The sequence below is a fragment of the Nuphar pumila genome, chromosome 8 (assembly GCF_984573655.1).
Source record: "Nuphar pumila chromosome 8, dmNupPumi1.hap1.1, whole genome shotgun sequence".
In the NCBI taxonomy this organism is placed as follows: Eukaryota; Viridiplantae; Streptophyta; class Magnoliopsida; order Nymphaeales; family Nymphaeaceae; genus Nuphar; species Nuphar pumila.
In genome coordinates, this window is record NC_143256.1 from 126,678,691 (window position 1) to 126,699,434 (window position 20,744).

Below are 20,744 nucleotides of genomic sequence, written 5' to 3' on the forward strand. Positions count from 1 at the left end.
ATTCTCTCCCGAGGTCCTCGATCGTGGTGTTACAACAAACTACACAAATCTAAAAATCTAAAAAATAAAGAATAAATTTTAAAAAAAATGAAAAATAAAATATACATTTTACCAAGGCAAAATAATGGCTTTCTACTCTTAGATAGTTATTTTCGATAAGCCAGACCAACAAACTTAAAAGCCATCAGAAAAGTTTCAGATATTAGACAACTTACATAATTAGCATAAATCGAACTAATGATCTTCGAAGGACATTGCTTTAAGTAATAAAGCTTTCCAAATGAATCTTTTAGAAGGATTTCTTCTTTCATTAATACTTTCTTTCACAAATTTCACACATATATGCAAATTGTAATTGCTATTTATGATGATTAATGGCTTGATTCAACAAAGATTGGACCAACGTCCATTTTGTGCATGCCTGCCTTGAAATTGAGGAGTACAACAAAAGCATTTTTTCACTGCTTCATCCAAGGCAAAACCAAGCCACTTTCATAGCTTTAGATCCCCTTACATGGGAACCACGTTGTTGTCTAGCAAATACTTTACACTACCATTTCTTTCTTTTTCCTTCTGATATTTTCCTCTCTTACATATATATAACAAGAGAACACCGAACAATTTTGTTAAAAGATCGCCACTGTAACCTCATCAAGCATCAAGTCACACTTCTCCCATAGCATATCGAGGAAATGTAAAGATTCTTTGACCATTTATCCTGGGAGAAACAGAAGAAATTACACGTATGAGCATCAAATAAGAGAGAACAAAAGCATGCAATATGAGTGCACAGACATGCGCATGTACGCAAGCATAGACCTGTGTATCCACTGGAGCATTTGGTTGAAAGATACACACACACACACACACACAACTGGAAATTGCAATTCTTTAGTGCCGATGCCATCATGTCTGCCATTTGGTGTTCAGGAACCAATGGAACTTGCTCCCTTTTCTTTTTCATATTTACAAGATCAAAAGATGGCAGTGAATTTGAAAATTGCATTATATATATATATATATATCATTTATTCAGTTATACCTTAACTGTCCTTTGAATACATGAGACTTTCCTAACAATGCACCTAATAATGGATTTATTTTTTGTTTCACCTTTTCTTTTATGGTTCTACTGTAATATATCCATTAATAGCTAATTATTAAAATTGAGATAATGATTTATCCTAAGAATCAATTAATTAAAAAAATTATAAGATCTTCGAGATTAATTGGCCAACTTTTTTTTTTATCCCTTAAACAAATCCGGAAGAATCTTCTGTTGGAGATTGTTGAGAATTTGTACCTTTACATGAATACTAGGAAATGCAGATGTTCGGAGAGTTTCTTGTGTTTCATCAGACAATCTACGCCTTGGTATGCTTAATATGAAGGCTGCTTGTTCAGTTGTGGCAGCAGTAGAGGTTATCCGATATCCATTCTCCCACCGCCTGTGAATTCCTTCACTTGGATAAAGGAAATCAAGCTCAACAACCTGAATGACAATAACAACCGTATAAGAGACCACAGGAATTTGTAAAACATAAAATCGGCAGAGTTTGAGAGAGTATCAATAATGAAAACATAACAAACAGTTCACTATTGACTTTCTTCTAGCTGGTTTCAAGTTTTTCAGTGGAACCAGTACTTCAATTACGTTCTTCTACTTCTATGGGGAAGACCGAAGAGCACTTTCGTTTTTGCCATGTTTCCGTTGTTATAGTACAACTTCAATTACAGGAGAAACTTGATCAGTAAGAATAACTAATACTATAGGATCAGGCAGTTTCAACTTTAGCCTATCAAGTATATTGTTAGTCAAAGAGAAAGTTGGTTATTCCCCGCCCCACCCTCCCTGGTTGAAGTCAAGCAAAGAGGAGAAACTAGGGACTTCAACCTCTGGTTCCAAATCTCTAATCATTCTCGAATGCATGATACAAGTGACTCCCATGAAAGATAAAATGCAAAAGGGAAAAATACCTGATCAGAAAACCCAGAATTTCGTGACATAACCACACACCATTTGTTGCAGGAGGTAGCCATGGATGTAACATGGAAGCCTTCTTTCCACTTCTTGCTGATCCATTTGAAAGGGAACATGTCACTCACTTTGTAGGACTGCTGGTTATAAGGGGTTCCTTCAACAATAGTCACAGCATAAACATAAGAAAAACATAGTGTATTGGTATCATAACACGGTTAAATGACATAAAGAAAGGTATAAAGTACATCACACCAGATGCAAGACATTCATTTTAGTAATTGTTAATGTTGCAAAGAAAATTGATGGTATGGTTATCAACAGATGATCTTACTAGATCGTGTAATGAAGTATGCAGAATCATAAAACAAGGTGCAAAAGCATACACAAGTCCAAGAAAGGACAATACAAAGGCATGAAGGCACAATACAAGCACAAAAATGCAAAAAAAGACTTCAAAAAGTCTAGAACATAAACACAATCAACATAAAAAATATAACTTTTATTGCACTTAAATGCTTAGGAGAAGCATACATGAATGGGGACTTTAAGTCCCATATTTATAGGGAACACACAAGTAGTGGGAGCTCCCAATGGTCATATTTACGACCGTTGGGATCATCCAACGACTCTATGGTCTTAATGACCATAGAGCCCCTACCCAATGGCATAAATACAAAACAAGGGAAAAAACAAAAAAGTGTCCCTAGTGGACAACTATTACAATGCATGAAAAGACAAAAATACCCCTGGTGAGTATTACTTATTACCTATGTCACATGGGTGCGAGTACGGGTGTGACACTGGTGCGGAGCAATTTCAAAAATTTTGGACACGGGGACACGGCTATATATAACAATAATAAGATTGTAAATTTTAAAGCAATAAGTTTACTGGTCAAAGTTGACAAAATATATATATATATATAACAATAATAACAATAATATATATATATATATATAACAATCATAAATGGACAAAAATAGACTCGGTCAAAGTTGACCGAGTCCAAAATTAATTTTAATAAATGGACAAAATAGACTCAATCAAAGTTGACCGAGTCCAAAATATGGACGGACTCGGCCCCGGTGTGTTGACCGAGTCCGACACTTAGTTGACCGTGTCCGCCCCGTGTCCGAAGCCACACCCGTGTCGGGGCATGTCGACGCGAGTGCGTTGACCTTTTAGCCGAGTCCGTGTGACTTAGCTTATTACATAAATATATATGCATACATATATACATATATATTTTAACAGATCTACCATAAGGATGTAAAGGAAATATCAAAAGAATATACTTCAAAAACATCTAAAGATTAAAGACCAACCCTTGGACATCACCACCAATGAACTCCCATTGGCCGCACCAGCTATGGCACTGATATAATAGTTCTTTTCCCATTGTTCCATTATCCATTCCTGTGGAGAACACAGGTAAACTTCGATTGGGAAGTCATTACCATGAAAACCGTGTGATAACTTCAATATCCAATGAGCAAACCTTGTGCAAGAAGAATGCTGAAATTTCATAAACCTGCGCACTGAACCCAGTTCCTGCATCCATGATAAGAGCCCACAGATTTGCACAGGATGCCACTGAGCTGATGAACAAACCATCTTCATTACCTTTGTGCACATGTTGAAGCAGTCTTGAATCTACAACATTGAAATGATATCTGCAGGTGGTAAACATAAAAAGTTACTACAAGTTCATATACAGACATAGCTTGATCTCTTTGGCGCTTTGATGTATAAAAACAAAATTTACCACAAATGGTAGAAGGATCCCCTACTGCCACATGCAGTAAGAACTCCCAAGAAAACAAAAAAAAGCTAAAGGGGAAAGGTAAAAAGAAAAAACAAACACCTGACAATTCTGTAAAACATGATGATTTTGACAATATTGAAAACTGGCAACTGTCTGCTGAAACATGACATGACAATACTGATGATTCACTCATCCCCTACAGGATGCAGCTGCCAACCTTAGGCTGGGCATTATAGTGATCAGATCTAAATGTGATCTTGAGGGGTGTTTGATCGGGTGGGACCCTGTGCTAACTAAACACTGGACGGGGTGGACATGTGCAACGCACGCCTGCCACCATCCCCCCTCCCCGCCCCCTCGTTGCACTGAGAACAGTAATGAGTGGAACAGCAAATTAAAAAATGTTGGGGGAAGGGGGTCTACCCCTGACACCCCCCCCCCCTCTCTCAACTGTGCAGCGAGAGGCCGGCGACAACACTCTCTCTCACACCCCTGTGCAGCGGCGGGGCAGCAAGAGGCCAGCAACGAGGCCACCGACGAAAGGCCAGCGATGCAACCCTGGTCTCTCCCTCCCTCCTGCTTCTTCTTTTTCTCTCTCTCTTTGATTTGATTAGGGTTTTTTTCTTTGATTTTCATTGATTAGGGCTTTGAATCAATTTCTTTAATTAGGGATTTATATTGATTAGGGATTTTCTTATATTTGATTAGGGTCTTTTCTTTGATTTTTTTATTAGGGTTTGAATTAGAACTTTAATCAAATTTCTTTGATTAGAGCTTTTCATATTTAGTTTAATTAGGGTTTTTCTTTGATTTTCTTTGATTACGGCTTTGAATCAAATATCTATAATTAGAGCTTTTAATATTTAATTTGATTAAGGCTTTTCTTTGCTTTGATTATGCCTTTTTTTCTTTGATTTTTTAATTAAGACTTTGAATTAAAATTCTTTAATTAGTGTCTCTTATAGTTAATTTGATTAGAGCTGTTTTTCTATGATTAGGGTTTGAATTAGGGGTTTTTATATTTTATTTTATGGTTTATTTATGGTTTCTTTGATTTTATGGTTTATTTATGGATTTTTTTCTTGTAGTTTAGGCTTTTTTGGTTATTTTATGATTTATTTTCTTGCAATTTTAGGGTTTTATGATTTATTTATGGTTGTTCATTTGTACATAAAAAATATGAATTTTTATTTTTATCAAATTATCCAAAATTTAAACATTTTTTGTTACTTCGATCTAGTTTGAGATCCATATTCATGACTAAAATCCATAATTTTTTGATAAACTTTCATAAGTAGATCCAATATGACATTGATTAAAGCATTTATATATCAAAAAAATATCAATTCTCATTTTTTCTCAAATTAACCAAATTTTAAACAATTTTTGGTATCCAGATCCATATCTGAAGCTAAAATTCATAATACACATGTTAAAACACTCATATGGTGGGGCAGATCGAGTGGTACGATCCAAAAATAAAGTTATCCGACTCATTATCCACATGTGTTCAAGTTATCCGTACAGTATAAAAATCAAACGCCGAACACAAGGTACATGACTTCTTGTCCAATCGAAATAAACGTTGGACATAGTACAATTGTTATAGAACAGACAGAACATGTGTTCTGTCTATTATGTTCTGCTGTTCAGTTCAATCTTGAACAAGCAATCAAACACACCCTGAAGGACCATCTAGTTTGAATGCCTCCTACATGTGCAAATCATCAAGCTGGGATCTTAACACTTATTAAAGTTGATGTGATGTGTGGGTAATCTGAAAAGAAATTTTGTTGCTTTACAAGTTTAAAAATGACAACAAGATTTATTTGTTCAGTGTCAGAACTCACATGTAATGGTTGTATGATTGTATCTATTCACTAATTAAGTAAAAAACTTCTATATGATGTTTTTCGATCTATAACAGATGTAGAAACAAAAGGAGATCAATCGCTACTTTTAAGGAAAATAACTAATGCTCACCAAAATTGATGAAATAAAAAAAAAGACATTTTCTCAGCATATATGGATATCACCCATACTAAAAAGATCTGGGTGAAAGGAATAGAGATAGACACTTGTGATTAATAAAAAATTAGAAAGAGAACAAACATAGGAGAAGAGGTTGGAAAATTATTCAACCAAAGGGCAGTGATGTAAGCATCCCCACCTTGAGGCGCTCTCAAGGGTTTCTTTGCCAAGCACAACTTAAGGATTGAATTGCTCATAGTGAGACAAATGCCTAAGAATCACCCCAAGTGTCACCCTCAAATTAGAAGATTGTGCTCACTTTGGGTGATAAGCCATATGCCTCAAGGTGGCATTCTAAGCCATGTGTTCACTAGGGATGCACACGAGCTCGGGTTCGAGCCGAGCTTGGACTGGCTAGGTTTGGCTCAGCTCGAGAAGAAAAATAGGCTGTTCAAGCTCGGCTCGAGCTTGATCCAAGCTTGAACAGCCTATGTCCGGGATCGGCTCGAGTCAAGCTGAACACATTTATAAAAAAAAATTCAATGTTTTTTTTAAATTTGTGTCAAAAGCACTTTTTGAAAGAAACGTAAGTGGTGGGATTTGAAGCCAGGCCACTTTCAAAAGATTCCAAAGACTTATCCACTAAGGTAACACCTCTTTTTGTGTTCATGTAAAGAAAGTAATATACATATATAAAATCTAATTTCTTTATATAACTATGTGAACCGAGCTTAATCGGGTTTATCGAGCCTAACTGAGCTAGACTACCTGTCAAGCTCGGCTTGTTTATGTGTACTGAGCCTAAACCTTTGTTCAAGCTTGGCTCATTTATTTTTCGAACACCTCAAGCCCGAGCTAGCTCGGTTCATTGTGCATCCCTAGTGTTTACTGAAGCCTTGATACGAAGGAAATCTGGCAGCTTATTGAAAATAATCATAACTAAATACCATTTCAAAAGGAAAAAAGAGCATATGTATGATTATTAAATAGCAGAATTATAGAATGATTCAAAAGTTATTCTACCTTTGTTTCATGGGTCTTCGTGCATTGTAAACTGAAATCCACTGAGTTGCAGGGGTTCCCAACCGGACTTTCTTTCTAGGTTGATCCTCATCTTCCAGATTAACCAGCAATCTTCCCCGTTTTTTCCCAACCTAAAACATAAAAGACAGACCTGAGGATTCAAGAGCCCACCAAGTAAAAAACACAAGAAAATAGCCAGGACAGAATCATAAAATTAAGCAAGGCACCAAAACATCTATAGCCAAGGTCTTAGTTGTCAAAAGTGATGCCTAGGCACCACCTAGGCGCAGAGCCACCACTTAGGCTTATGGGTCTAAGCGGTAGGGCCCTATTTTTTCACCTAGGCTACCTATGCAGTGCCTATTGTCCTTACCTATGCAGTGCATATTCGACGAAGGCCTAATGATGCTCCAGTTAGAAGGATGGAGAAATGGGAAAATATATTAGTTAAAAGAGGTCGGGGTAGGCCTAGGAAGACATGGATGGAGGTGATAGGAAAGGATATGAATGCTTTGAACCTCACCGAGGACATGGCATTGGATAGAAATGAATGGAGGAGAAGGATTCATGTGGAAGACCCAGAATGATTTTCTTTGTTGGTTCATATCGCCGACCCCAATTGTTTTGGGATGAAGGCGTAGTTGTTGTTGTTGTTGTATTCTTTTCTTTTTCTTCTTCCTCCCGCCCCCAAAAACTTTTTTTGTTCTCTTATTTTCTTCTTTTGCTTTTCTTTTTTATCTTTTTTTTTTCTTCCTCCTCCTTTTACCCTTCTGCCTTTTTTTTTCTTTTTTCCTTCTTTTTTTTGTTTTTGTTGTTTACATATATGCATGTGTTTTTTACACAACACACACATATATAAAATTTCTTTTTCAGTTATATATGAGAACGGGGTTCATCCTGTCCCTTTTTTCTTTGCGTCACCATTAAGACCCTCCAAATATCAAAGTTTTAGGTGTTTTATGCTCAATTTGAACCATTAGATGTGTTTATCAATACTTGTTTATTGAGAAACAAGCTTTGTTTCAAATTGATTTGATGTAAAAATGTGAATATTTCATCATAAAATTTTAGTACGCTATCCAGCGATGATTTTTTTTTCTTTAAAATACACATTTGAGCATAAAGACGCTTAATCAATTACATGATCTCTATTCAGCAACAATCATAAACACATTTAACGGTTCAGATTGAGCATAAAACATCTGAAAACTATGATTTTTGGAGGGTCTTAACAATGACCTCTCTCTCTGTATATATATATATATATATATATATATGGGTGAACAATGGGCTGGGCTGACCCAGTCAAAGCCCAGTTCAGGCCAGCCCATCCGTTAGGCCTGTGGGCCTAATTGGGTCGGGCTTATTATATTATATATAAAATATATTTTATGTTATACATACATTATATATGTATATTATATATATATACACATAAAATATATATACACACAGGGGCCATGGCCCAGCCCATGTCGGCCCGGTTCGGACCATGCTTGGGCCTAATTTGTAGGCCCGACCCATAGACCACCTCTCTCTCTCTCTTTATATATATATATATATATATATATATATATATATATATATATATATATATATTGGATGGTGTGCCCCAAGTTTTGGTGTAGGTTCAATATTGTGCAATTTAATGAATTTTGCGACATATTATGCTGAATTACACACTTTATCCATAGTTATAATCATATGTTTGTTACTAAATTTAACTATTTATTGTAATATTTTGGCTTTTCTTGATGTTATTTTTTTGGTCCTGCCTAGGTCGCAACTAGTCCTTTTAGGAGTCTTCCACCTAGGCTCCGACTAGCGCTTTTGACAACTAAGGCCAAGGTATCCTGTCCAGCTATGTCACAGGGATTCGGCCAACAGGGTACCTCACCCATATTGATGTGATTGGGCTGCGGGTGAGGGTACGGGTGCGGGTGCTGTCAAGCCGACCCTGAGTGCGTTATAAGAGTCTGAATCTGGACTCGAAAAAAAAATCACGATGAAATGGGGGCTGGGCGGGGGAATAGGGCAAAAAATTTTAACCCCTCCCCCCCAACCCCGATGCCTCCCCTTCTCCTCTGAGTCCTCTCCAACCCAGCCCATCTCCTCCGGTGACTCTGCAGGTATATCTCTCTCTCAATCTCTTCTTTAATTTGTCTCTCCCCCCATCTCACTCGCTCTTCTCGGTTAAACCCGTGCCCTGCCTCTCTTTGCGTACCTCTCTCTCTCTCCAACCTCCTCCTCTTCTTTCTGGGAGCCTGAGGCATGCCGAAAGGGGGTGGTTGAGGCCACTTCCCTGCCGTTGCCCTCTTTTCTTCCCCTCTACGTTTGCTGGAGGTAGGGAGGGCACGACGGCACCGCCTACCCCACTGTCACTCTCCCTCCGCATATTTTTTTCGGCCACCCCAACGGTATTGGCCGGTCTTCTCGAACCCAAGTCGGGCTTGGGTTTTGCCTCTCGGCCACGCCACCAGTGGCGGGTAGGGAACTTCGGCCCTACTCCGCCCCTCTCCCCTACTCTTTCGACTGGCCGCGGCAACCACTGCCTCCGACAATAACCTGGTCACTAGCACTCTCCCCTTCCCCTTATTGGTGGACCAAGCCAGCTCAGTCTTATCCAGGTCTGGGACTGGGCACGGCTCAACCAGACTGCCAAGCCATCACCCCGTCCCCTTGTGCTCGAGCAACAACAACTTCTATTGTTGTTGTCTCAAATCGAGCTGGACCCGGCTAAGGCCGAGCTCAGCGTGATTCGGTCCAGCACCCAAGGCCGGCTCGACCTGACTGCCGAGCCATCACCTTCCCCTTGTTGTGCTCGAGCAACAACAACTTTTGTTGTTGCTGTCTCGAGTCGGGCCGAATCGAGCTGGGCCGACTAAGGCCGAGCTCAACCTAATTCGATCCAGCACCCCAGGTCGGCTCGGGTGCGCCGAGTCTAACTCGAGGTAGGGCCAGCTCGGTCGGACCCTGTCAGCCCTCCCTCTGCTTGCTCTGTCAGGCACAGTTGAACTGAGCTCGGCTAGCACCAAGCCCAACTCGGTTCTCCTTGCCCCGACCCGACTAGCCGTCGAGATCGGCTCGGTTGAACCCAGTCCTATTAGGTTGGGTTCAGCTCCCAGCACCCTGGGCTATCGAACCCAGCCCTTCTGATATGAATTTTATTTTAATATAATATTTTTTTGTTTTAAGATAAAAAATGATGGATAAAAGAAATGGACTTGCGGCATCATCATCCTCACATATGTTGCTGGTAGTGGTAGTGGGAGTGCTGATTTAAGTTTGTTAGCGACATCATATGATGATGAGGGGCACTATGGACACATGTGGATAAACCACGGTTGCCAGTTGAGGAAGCGAGAGCGGGAAGCGAGGTACTTTCAAAATTTTAGGAAGCGGATAGCGTGGGACCACTTAGGAGCGAATCAGGAATTGTCTCGGAAGTGGCCTAGGAAGCGAACCGGAAGCGACCTAGGAAGCGAGGGGGAAGCAAAAAAAAATAAAGAGAAAAAGCCTTTAAAGAGTGTCGTTCTTGAAAAACGTGAAATTAAGGTTCTTGATGATGAATAGAGAGAAAAAGCCTTTAAAGAGTACAACAAAAGGCATGAAGAATAGGAAATGAAAAACTGCAAGATTCTTTCATGGTTCTTCTCTACCGTTGAAACAAAGATAAATGCAAATATATTAAAATTCAAGAAAGTTTTTCAAGTATGGGAGTACCTTGAGAGAATGTACACCTCAAGAGACTTATCTCACAGGTATTATCTCCAAAAGAAGGCATTAACCCTCCAACAAGAGGAAATGTCTATTAGAGAATACTTTGCCGAATTATCCACCATTTGGGATGAACTTGCTCTTCAAAAACCCAAATGGAGCGGAGAGGCGATTGAGTTAAGACATAAACAACTAGAAGAGGATCATTTTTTTAATTTTTTTAATGGGCTTAGACCCAAGTTCGAGCAAACTAGATCCTTTCTTTTGTCTTCCTTCTCTTCCCCACCTCTAGAAGATTGCTTACCAAATTGAGTGGAGAAGAAACTAGATTGGGAATGAATAAAACCAATCAAAGTGTGTTGGTCGTTCCTTCTAAAGAAGAAGATGAGGGAGCCTATGTTGTTTCTAGACCGGAGAATAATGTGAAAACTTATAGGCCCCCCATTTCAACAAAAATCGAGGAAGAGAAAATGGTAGGCAATATGGTAGAAGAGACTATAGCAAAATCATGTCACTTTTGCAAAGAACCGAGTCATATTAAACTGGTATGTCCAAAGTGAAAAAAGATGGTGGCTATGTCTACAACATTCCAATCATCCAAAGAGGAGGGATCATCAACTTCCAACAATGCTACTTTATCTGTAAATCAAATCATGGAAGCTCTTCAACCTCTCCTCAAGGGATCCGTTTCAGAGGCCGCCATGTCAACCTTCTCTCCTCCTGGTAAGACTCTTTGGCTTTTGGATTCGGGTGCCTCCTTTCATATGACTCCAAACATTTTTGCTTTTTCTAAATACACAAAAATTTTATCATCTTCCTTTGTCTCTACTACAAATGGTGCTTCTCTTGAAATCAAAGGAATTGAAGATTTTGAAAAACAAGGTTTTTTTATCCCTAAAGTTAGATTTATTCCAAAGTTAAATTTAAATTTGTTTTTCATCTCTCAACTATCGGATCATGAGTGTGATATCAAATTCTCATCAAATAAATGTTGGATACAAGATCGTCGGTCCGGAAAGTTGATTGGGGAAGGCTCTACGAAAGGAGATCTATATTATATGAAATTTCTCCAAATTCCAAAACACTCTTTTTTGTAATACTACCCAACATAAAGATATAAATGTTTGGCATAAGCGCCTTAGGCATCCAAATATTGTTAAGCTTTCTTATTTACATTTTGCTAAAATTTTATGTAAAGACAACTTCAATTGTAATGATTGTATTCTTGAAAAAATTAGAAGCTTACCTTTTGGACAAAGAACCATGTTTTCGACTAAGCCTTTTAAAATTGTGCATTCGGATGTATGGGGACCGGCACCCGTTATATCCAAGGGAGGTTTTTCCTATTATGTTATTTATGTTGATGATTATACAAGATATTGTTTGATATATTTTCTCAAATATAAACATGAAGTTTTTTCAACCTTTAAGGTTTATCATATGATGATACAAAATCAATTCAATGGTAAACTACAAATTCTTAGGACCGATTCCGAAGGAGAATACCTCTCAAATGAATTTAATAGTTATATTGAAAACAATAGAATTATCCATCAAAGATCGTGCCCTAAAACACCTCAACAAAATGGTTTGGCCGAACGAAAACATAGACATATAATTGAAACCACTAGGACCTTACTTATCTCTCAAAACATACCAAAAAGATTTTGGGCCGAAGCGGTTCTTGCATCGGTTTATCTCATAAACCGTCTTCCATCGAAAAATTTGAATAAAATATCTCCTTTTGAAACTCTACATAAAAAGAAACCCGACTACAAAAGATTAAGGATCTTTGGTTGTAAATGTTTTGTCCTCACTGACAAAAATGATAAATTATCTCCCAAAGTCATCCCTTGTGCATTCCTTGGGTATTCGAAAACACAAAAGGGATTTATGTGTTATGATATTCAAAATGACAAACTATATGTTTCAAGAAATGTAACTTTTTTAAAAAATACGAGTGAATTTGAAGAACATAGATCTCTTGAAGATGATGTCGATTACTCCTTGTTTAAATTATTATCTAGAAATGAAGATATTTTTAGTGACGATGAAGAGATTGATGACAGACAAATGAATGAAATTATTCCACTACCTATTCAATGTGAAGAAGAAACGATTAATGAACCAATTACATACACACATAGAGATAGAAATACATTTAGAAGTGCAATTGAAAAGTATAGTGAACCAAATGAACCTATCTTAAACCACTCCCGAAGCACCGAAAGATCTAGGAGAAATCTTTCTAGATTTATATCATATGAATCTTTTTCTCCAAAACATAGGGCATGTCTTAGTGCCATTCATTCCTATGAAGAACCTAGGAATTTTGAAGAAGCAAAAAAATTAATAGAGTGGAGAGATGCAATGGATAATGAACTTAGAGCTCTCAAGAAAGCCAAAACTTAGGTTTTTTAATCTCTACCAAATGGAAAGAAAACAATAGGTTGTAGGTGGATTTTTAAGGTAAAAACTAAGAGTGACGGGAGTCTTGAAAGATATAAAGCACGACTTGTTGCAAAAGGCTATAGCCAGGAATATGGTATCGATTACGATGAGACTTTTGCTCCTGTTGCACGAATGGTTACCGTATGATGTTTGATCACTATTGCATCCATTAAAAAATGGAACATATATCAAATGGATGTAAAAAATGCATTCCTAAATGGAGATCTAAATGAAGAAGTTTACATGGATGCTCCTCCGGGCATGGATGTACCCAAAGGTAAAGTCCTTCGTCTACAAAAAACACTCTATGGCTTAAAGCAAACCCCAAGGCTTGGTATGATCGATTTAACAAAATAATGGTACAAAATGGTTTTATTTCATGCTATACTGACACTGCCTTGTTTGTGAAAAAGTTTGATGCAGGAATTGTAATTTTATTGTTATATGTTGACGATATGTTGATTACAAGTAGTGATATCAAGAGGATCAAAAGTATCAAAAATACACTAAAGAAAGATTTGAGATGTCAGACTTAGGGTATCTGACATATTTTTTAGGCATTGAAGTTGCATATTCTCACAAGGGTTATTTTTTATCACAAACTAAACTTGTGTGCGAAGTTATTGACAGATCCGGCATCACAGACGATAAGGTTTGTGAGACTCCTGAAGTTGTAGGATCCAAAATGAAGAATGATGACGGAGTACCCTTGGATGATCCTACTCCTTACCGGCAACTCGTGGGATCATTAATGTACCTTAGCATTATAAGGCCTGACATCTCACATGCCGTACACACTGCAAGTCAATTTCAACATGCCCCTACATCCGTCTATATGGGCGTTGTTCTCCAAGTTATCAGATACATAAGGGGAACCATAAATAAGGGAGTGTTTCTTTCTTCATCTTCGAAATTAAATTTAATTGCTTATACTGACTCTGATTGAGGAGATGATCCAAATAATCGTCACTCCACCACAGGTTTTTTTATTTTTTTAGGAGAATCATTGGTCTCATGAAGATGCAAGAAACAACAGAAGGTGTCTTTATCATCCACTGAAGCAGAATATCGAGTCATGGCTTCTACAACTATGGAGATTGTCTGGATTCATCAGTTGCAGCAAGACATGGGAATTCAAATCCAAGGACCCACAAAGTTGTGTTGTGATAATAAGAGTGCAATCTATATTGCTAAAAATCACACTTTTCATGAGCGGACAAAGCATATTGAGATGGATTGTCATTATGTTAGAAAAGCATATCTACAAAAAGTCATCGATCTTCCTTATGTGACTTCAGAATATCAGTTGGCAGATTTCTTCACCAAGGCGCTTTGCTCACCCAAATTCAACTTTCTCCTTGGCAAACTTTCGATCATTGCGCCCTAAGTTTGAGGGAGGATGTTAAAATGTATCTCTCTTTTATATATATATTTACATATATCTAAAGAGAGATACATACACACACACACACACACACACACACACATATATATATATATATATATATATATATATTATATGTATATTATATATGTATCCATCTTTAGATACATGTAAATATATATTTCTCTTTCTTCTTGTAAAACCCACAAGGGTATTATAGTCATTTTCCCTCTTTTGCGCATATTCATAATTATGAATATGTTATAATATTTTTTATTTGTTTTCTTTTCTTCTTTTCTTTTCTTTTCTTTTCTTTTCTTTTTCATTTTCTTTTTTCTTTTTATTTTTGCTGACTAAGGTCAACTTGGAGGGGGCTCAACACTAACTGTTGGGCCCCTCCAACGGTTAGAATTCTAACCGTTGGAGGGGCTCCAACAGCTAGTGGAGCCCCTCCAAGGCTCCTTACTTCTTATAAATAGGGGAGATCCCCCTTTGTATTTTTCACTCCATGGAGCTTATGTTCTCCATTCTTCTCAAATAAAGATTCTTTATTTTTATGTGCCTTTGTGCATTTGTGTTTCTCTATTGTACCTTTGTGTATATTTGTTCTAAAGTATTCTTGTGCCTTTGTGCACATACCCCCTTGCACTTTATCTCTTTTTGAGATATTTTTACAATATATACCCTCTTGCACCCTCGCACCCAAGTTTTTTTAAAGTGCCGCATCGCCGCACCCGCACCTATGTGACAGCTAGCCAGCATTACCAACACACAAATCTTCAACCAACCTTCAAAGCTCCATCAATTCTGATGGGTCTCATCAATGTGCATTGTTCAATGAGACAATCAAATAGGCTAATGAGTTTAGCGTAATTTGGCTCTTCATCAAACTTCATACTAGTTACAATATCAAGAAACTGCTTAAATGGGAGTGGGCAAAAACAACAAAGCATTTCTGTAGAAGTTGCCATCTTCTTTTTGCAGACAAGAAATGACTTGTTGTCTCCCTGCAGCAACATAATAAAACATCAGTATCTAAGCAAAAAGCCTGAATAACAAAATTTAAAAAATAAACTATCACCATAACGAAATACCTGATACCCTTGCCAAGGCAGTCTTCCTTTCACAAGAAATATCAGAGTGTAGGCCAATGACTCCAGATCATCCCTTCTACTTCCTGTCCTGCCTAGATGTGCATGGACACTTGCATACCGAATTGTTCCCCTGAAAAAGCAGGAAAAATCAGAAGTGTGACATGCACAGAAGGCTAAAAGTAATCACGATGAAGATATTGCAGTTCCCAAACCTGAACACATCAGGCCTTTGATCGTAGTCAACATGATTACCACTTGATGCATTCTTCCATCTAGATGCTGAAAAGAGCACATATCATTTGCACTAGAAACATCAATGAGAGAGACTGGAATTTAACCATAATACAAACAGTCAATCAGTCTGAAACTATTACACTTCCTTCCAGTTAAATATGGACCTAATCAATTGAAATGAAAACATCCCTTGCAGTGTTTCTCTCTTTGAATGCATAGTGTGAACAAAAGTTGCCAAAGAGGGAAGTGGAATCAAGTGATGCGGGAAGTGGAAGTGAGAAACGAGGAGTTCAAAAGTACATAGAAAGCAGGAAACGAGAAGTTAATAGGAAGCATTTGAGAAGTAAAAAACTTTTTTAAAAATTGCATACCATTTTAAGAAATTATAAAAAATATATTGTTATTTAACGTTTATTCTTCAATCTAATGAAAATAGGTCAACTATGGCAGTGTTATTATAGGAATCACAACTTATTAATTATGTAAAGTGAAGATTCAATTCTCATACTGAAAAAATGTTGTCCTTGGATATGTGCCTCGTATAATAAGGGAATCGAGTTTCAGGAATGCTCAGTTTCCAGCTTCTTAAGTGGCTTCATAGGAAGCGAACTTCCCAACATAGAAGCTTCCAGTGACCATGGTGTGAACTAAGGTGAAACGATAAACCAAAACTTACCCAAACCAAGATCAATAAGATATAGTTTCTTCTCATTTGGTGTTCCAGGTTGACCAAGGAGGAAGTTCTCTGGTTTAACATCTCCATGCACAAAACTGAAGCAATAATAGATACTTTTCAAGTCAGTGACAATGTCGTAAAGATTGAATACACCATATACCTAAACATCATCAAGGTTCAATTGACAGAAAGTTTATAGAATCAATACCCTCTTAGATGAAGCTTCTCAAGAATTGATATTGCCTCCACAGCAATGCAAGCAACCATATTTGCAGACATCCTGATTGAAGTAAGTGAATTTTAGAAACAGAAAATAACAAACAAATAGCAGAAGAAGACAAAGAAGAGTATCCACCATACGTCTGGCCTATGTTGTTCCAAAGGTCCCATAGACTTGGTCCAAGCATGTCCATGACCTGAAAATTAATGTTTTGGCTTCATTCAGCAACCGTAAACAAGGCATATCATATCTATTGAAAACCAAAACTCACCATGATGTAATAGTCTCCGTGTCTGCCCTTATGATGAACCAAAGGCAGTCCATAGCAGCCATTGAGAGTGCTTGGAGATGACAAGCCAGACATTAAAAACATTAGAATTCCAAACCAAACAAATAACATGTTTCCTAATTCCAATTATATAGATGCAGGCATCAATTGCAGTATCCTTACTTGTAAACTTGCCACTCATAAGGAGGGCCAAAATTACAACCTTTATTGCTGCGATGCTCAAATTTCAAGGCCACCTATCACATAAATAGGCAATATATAGTCATTTTTTATCTTCACATAAATACCAGATATCAAACATTACCTCCACTGCATCAGGTCCAACACGCTCTGAACCACCATTTAGCCGCCTACCAACGAAGACCTGGCCAAAACCGCCTTTTCCTAGCTTCCTCTCTATCTTGTAAATAGGGGAGTTGCCAATTTGAACCTGGATATCAGAGAGAAGGACAACAAGGTTCAAAGAGGTAAACAATAAAGATATGATGCTGCTATCCAATAGCCAGTTGGAAAAGATCAAAATCATGGATTGAAAATTATTATTATTATCATTATTATTATTAGTAGTAGTAGTAGTAGTAGATTGTCTAACAGATTTCCAATTAATTTGGCCTGGGTTAACTCATCCCTTATATAGAAATGATAGTGCTCTTGGTCAAGAGCAGAAGCAACCAGTATTTGTCAGTCACCATTGGCATTCTCCTCAGAAATTGCTTCCCAGATAGTTTTCCGATCTGAACTCTTGCTCTGTCGGAAGAAATATAGTATCTTATCAAGAGGCAATACTCCCAACTCCAAGATTTGTATCATGATTGATGAAGAAATAAAGGAACTATCTGAAATATAGGAAGGTTCAAAACTGTATTTGTTACCTTCACAAAAGGAGGAGACGACAGTTCGGAGTTTTGTCAAAACTAATGTTCTACTTGTCAGGAAGTTTTTTTTTTCAGATAATCCCAGAGAAACCCTTCTCTACCCCCCCCCCCCCCACACACACACACTCACACACACACACACACACCACCACCACCACCACCCAAATCACTGACCACACATTGGCTGGCCTCCAGTTGGTAAGACCCTTGAGGTTCTCCCACCCACCGGGGAGTACACCCAGCTTTGACCTTGCAGCAAGGGACGCCACACATGGGTTTCACACTTGTGACGTCCCGTCAACTTGGTGACATTCACAAGTTGCCCCTATCAGATGAGTGGAGCCCTTGTAGGCTGTCAGGAATGTATTTAATAATACCTTACGGTAGCAATAAAAGGTCTCTTTAGCCATATCTACAGCCAAAAAAGTAATAAATATGTCAGATCTTCCTCCTAATCAAAAACATGAAATGGAATATATTTTATTGGCACACAACTAAGTATATATACATGCTCATGCCCAAACAATTCCACGTACATATATTTGCACATGTGCACATCCAATTCATCTAAAACCATATGGAATCCAAAGTTAACCATCAATGTATAGAAATGCAAGCTGGGATCAATCACTAATTCTATCCTATTCTAGATGGCTTTCTAAAAACCAAGGAACCATGAATCCCAGAAACCATATAACCAGGTTTCAAACTTCTAACTGCCTCTGCACGGTTATTCAGGTAGTTGTTCAATACTTGGAGAATGACTAAAATTGGTCTACAAAGACAAATTATACATCAATTTCATTAACAAGAAAGGAATTCCAGTCAGAATAACAATTGTTCAACCATGGCTCAATCACATAAAAGGCCACAGAGAGACAGGCAAGGAGGAAAAGACAGAATTGGAAAATCTATCTAAGGCCCACAAAATAAAGCATCCACTTACGCTTGACATATCAAAGAACACGGTAGAAATGAGAAGATATCTTTCAAATATGATGGAAGAATAAAGTTTTCTCTGGTTCACATAAGCATCAGAATTGCTCCACTAGGATGTGGCACAGTACTTATCCCGCTTCCGCGGACCAAATAAACTTAAAATCAAGCATCGTTTATGGAAAACTCATGGCATTACTGATCATACTAAACATGGATAATTCAAATACCAAGATTCTATGTGGCCACATCAAAATTCAATGCAAGTTACCATTTCGGGAATCGGAGCTGTGCTCCCTTCTTCTTCAGCAGCCCCTGCCAATTTATCACCACTTGCTATCTCGATTGGCATGTTTTTATCAGCACCCTCTTGAAAAGCAGGAGCAGCCTGTTTGAAACCCAGGTCTGCTGCACCCCTTAGAGCAACAGGAGTATAATCACAAGGGTGCTCCGGATCAATCTCTATCAATACGATTCCCGGACCTTTACCACCACCAGAGGGCCTACTGTTCACCATTTGCTGGTTCATGTCAGCTGCAGCATTGCAGAGCTTCCCCCTCCCTGCACCACCTTTGGCAGCTCTAGTCATCGGAACAGGTATTGCAGCATTAGGGTCTGTCAAATCAATAGGTGGAGAAGCTGCGTGAAGTTCATCCAACCTCCTTGATCTCAGTCGAGGTTGCCGGGCTCGAGGGCGGGGCTCTAGCATCCTTTCCCCATGTAATTCAAACTCACAATGATATCTCACCTCTCCCTCTCACACCATCAATACTCTGATGGGCTAGGCACATCATGAAACCCTTCCCACACTGATCCACCAGTAAAGGAAGAAGATAGTATTTCAGTATTTTTGTTGGTCGATCTCCAATGTTGCTATAAATTAAACAGTTTATCCAATGCATACAGATGACCAATAAAATCTAAAGTAACTAATTTTACTTTGTAATCTCATCATTCTTGAAGGAATTTTTATGCAATCATTCAGACTAAGCCGATTAAGATCGATGATATTATACCTTGCAGAATGGACGATCATCATCAAATTACACTTTTTTTACCTAATAAAGAAAACAATGAGAATGAGATTTAAAAGAAAATCTTAAAAAAAAAAACTTCAATTTCTGAAACCACATAAAAAGAGAGGAAAAGAGCCCGATAATCAAACAAATTCCACAAGTATTAAAAAAAGGAACAATTCAATAAAAAAAAGATCAGATCAACAATCAAGATACAAACTCCACAAAATAACCACAATCAGAGTTCAAAAAAAAATTAAAAACAGAATCAGCAGGACCTGAATACGACCAACTAAATGAAAAAGCAATCAAAGACAGTCAAATCCCCAAAAATCCACGCCACACACTACCAGAAACGATAAAAACCAGTATTTGAGTCTCCAAGAACCAATCGATGATCGATCATCAATCTTCAACTCAAAATTCAACGAAAAACCCTAAAAATGTCTCATTACGGACAAACAGACAAACCAAAAGCAAAAAAAAAAAATCCTCACGATGATCGGACGATCAGAACGAAAAACTCACCGTCTCACACATCCAGACGACGATCGGATTCATCAGGAGAGCGACTTTTTCCACCGACATTGCACGATTTACTAAGATGAATAAAAAAAGTATTTCTTCTTTCCTCTTCTGATTGAGCAAGGTGGAGGAGAAGGATGATTTAGGTTGTAAAGGAAATAATGCATAGGTGATGAATAATCAAAAAATACAAATAAAGAAAAAATAGGTGAGAAGAGAAAGAGAGCATGGAGATGTAATCCGCAAGAGAAGGGTGTGTGCTGTAGCAGAAAGACTCTCTCATATGCAAATGTAAGTGTACAATTACCATCGCATACATTACTATTTTAGTTAATTACCAATCCAGCCTTTGGTTTTTGAAAGATTTGCTTTGGACCTCACCGTATCAAAACATCGGCAACACTTTGAAATTATCAAGAAAAACTGGGACATTTTAGTCACCGTAAAAATGGGCAAAATATCATGAAAATTTCGAGGTATTGCAATATTCTCACCTATCCAAAGCACGATATTTATGTTTATATCGGCATATTATTATTATTACGATCAAAACTATTTTTTTGTAATTTTATATTTCTAATTTATTT

The 20,744-nt window shown here is 37.8% G+C and overlaps 1 protein-coding gene across 4 annotated transcripts; it reads right to left on the minus strand.

Moving 5' to 3' along the window:
• Window positions 1-287: 287 nt before the first annotated feature.
• On the minus strand, window positions 288-20,417 carry LOC149830679 (casein kinase 1-like protein HD16). 4 transcript variants are annotated; one of them, XM_090016695.1, is made up of 19 exons: window positions 20,161-20,293; window positions 19,633-19,674; window positions 19,276-19,425; window positions 18,888-19,197; window positions 17,110-17,235; window positions 16,968-17,041; window positions 16,788-16,857; window positions 16,657-16,712; window positions 16,505-16,576; window positions 16,297-16,391; window positions 15,599-15,665; window positions 15,387-15,516; window positions 15,081-15,299; window positions 6,741-6,871; window positions 3,480-3,654; window positions 3,307-3,397; window positions 1,978-2,135; window positions 1,304-1,492; window positions 288-718 (listed from the first exon to the last, which is right to left on the minus strand). In XM_090016695.1, exons 3-19 carry the CDS (start codon window positions 19,323-19,325, stop codon window positions 659-661), a joined length of 2,073 nt encoding a protein of 690 aa, XP_089872821.1. In that variant the 5' UTR covers window positions 19,326-19,425; window positions 19,633-19,674; window positions 20,161-20,293; the 3' UTR covers window positions 288-658. The 4 variants fall into 4 exon arrangements, with proteins under 4 accessions (XP_089872821.1, XP_089872820.1, XP_089872822.1 ...); XM_090016694.1 differs by having other exon boundaries at window positions 18,888-19,425; window positions 20,161-20,417; XM_090016696.1 differs by lacking the exon at window positions 19,633-19,674 and having other exon boundaries at window positions 20,161-20,392.
• Window positions 20,418-20,744: the final 327 nt, after the last annotated feature.

Excerpts from the sequence above, each read along its gene's own strand:
- LOC149830679 (XM_090016694.1), bottom strand. The coding sequence starts at position 19,325 with ATGCTAGAGCCCCGCCCTCGAGCCCGGCAACCTCGACTGAGATCAAGG. Across the intron at positions 17,236-18,887 it reads CAGCTCCGATTCCCGAAATG|GTTCAAATTGGCAACTCCCC; the intron begins GTAACTTGCATT and ends TCTGATATCCAG. Across the intron at positions 16,392-16,504 it reads GAGAAGCTTCATCTAAGAGG|TTTTGTGCATGGAGATGTTA; the intron begins GTATTGATTCTA and ends TTATTGCTTCAG.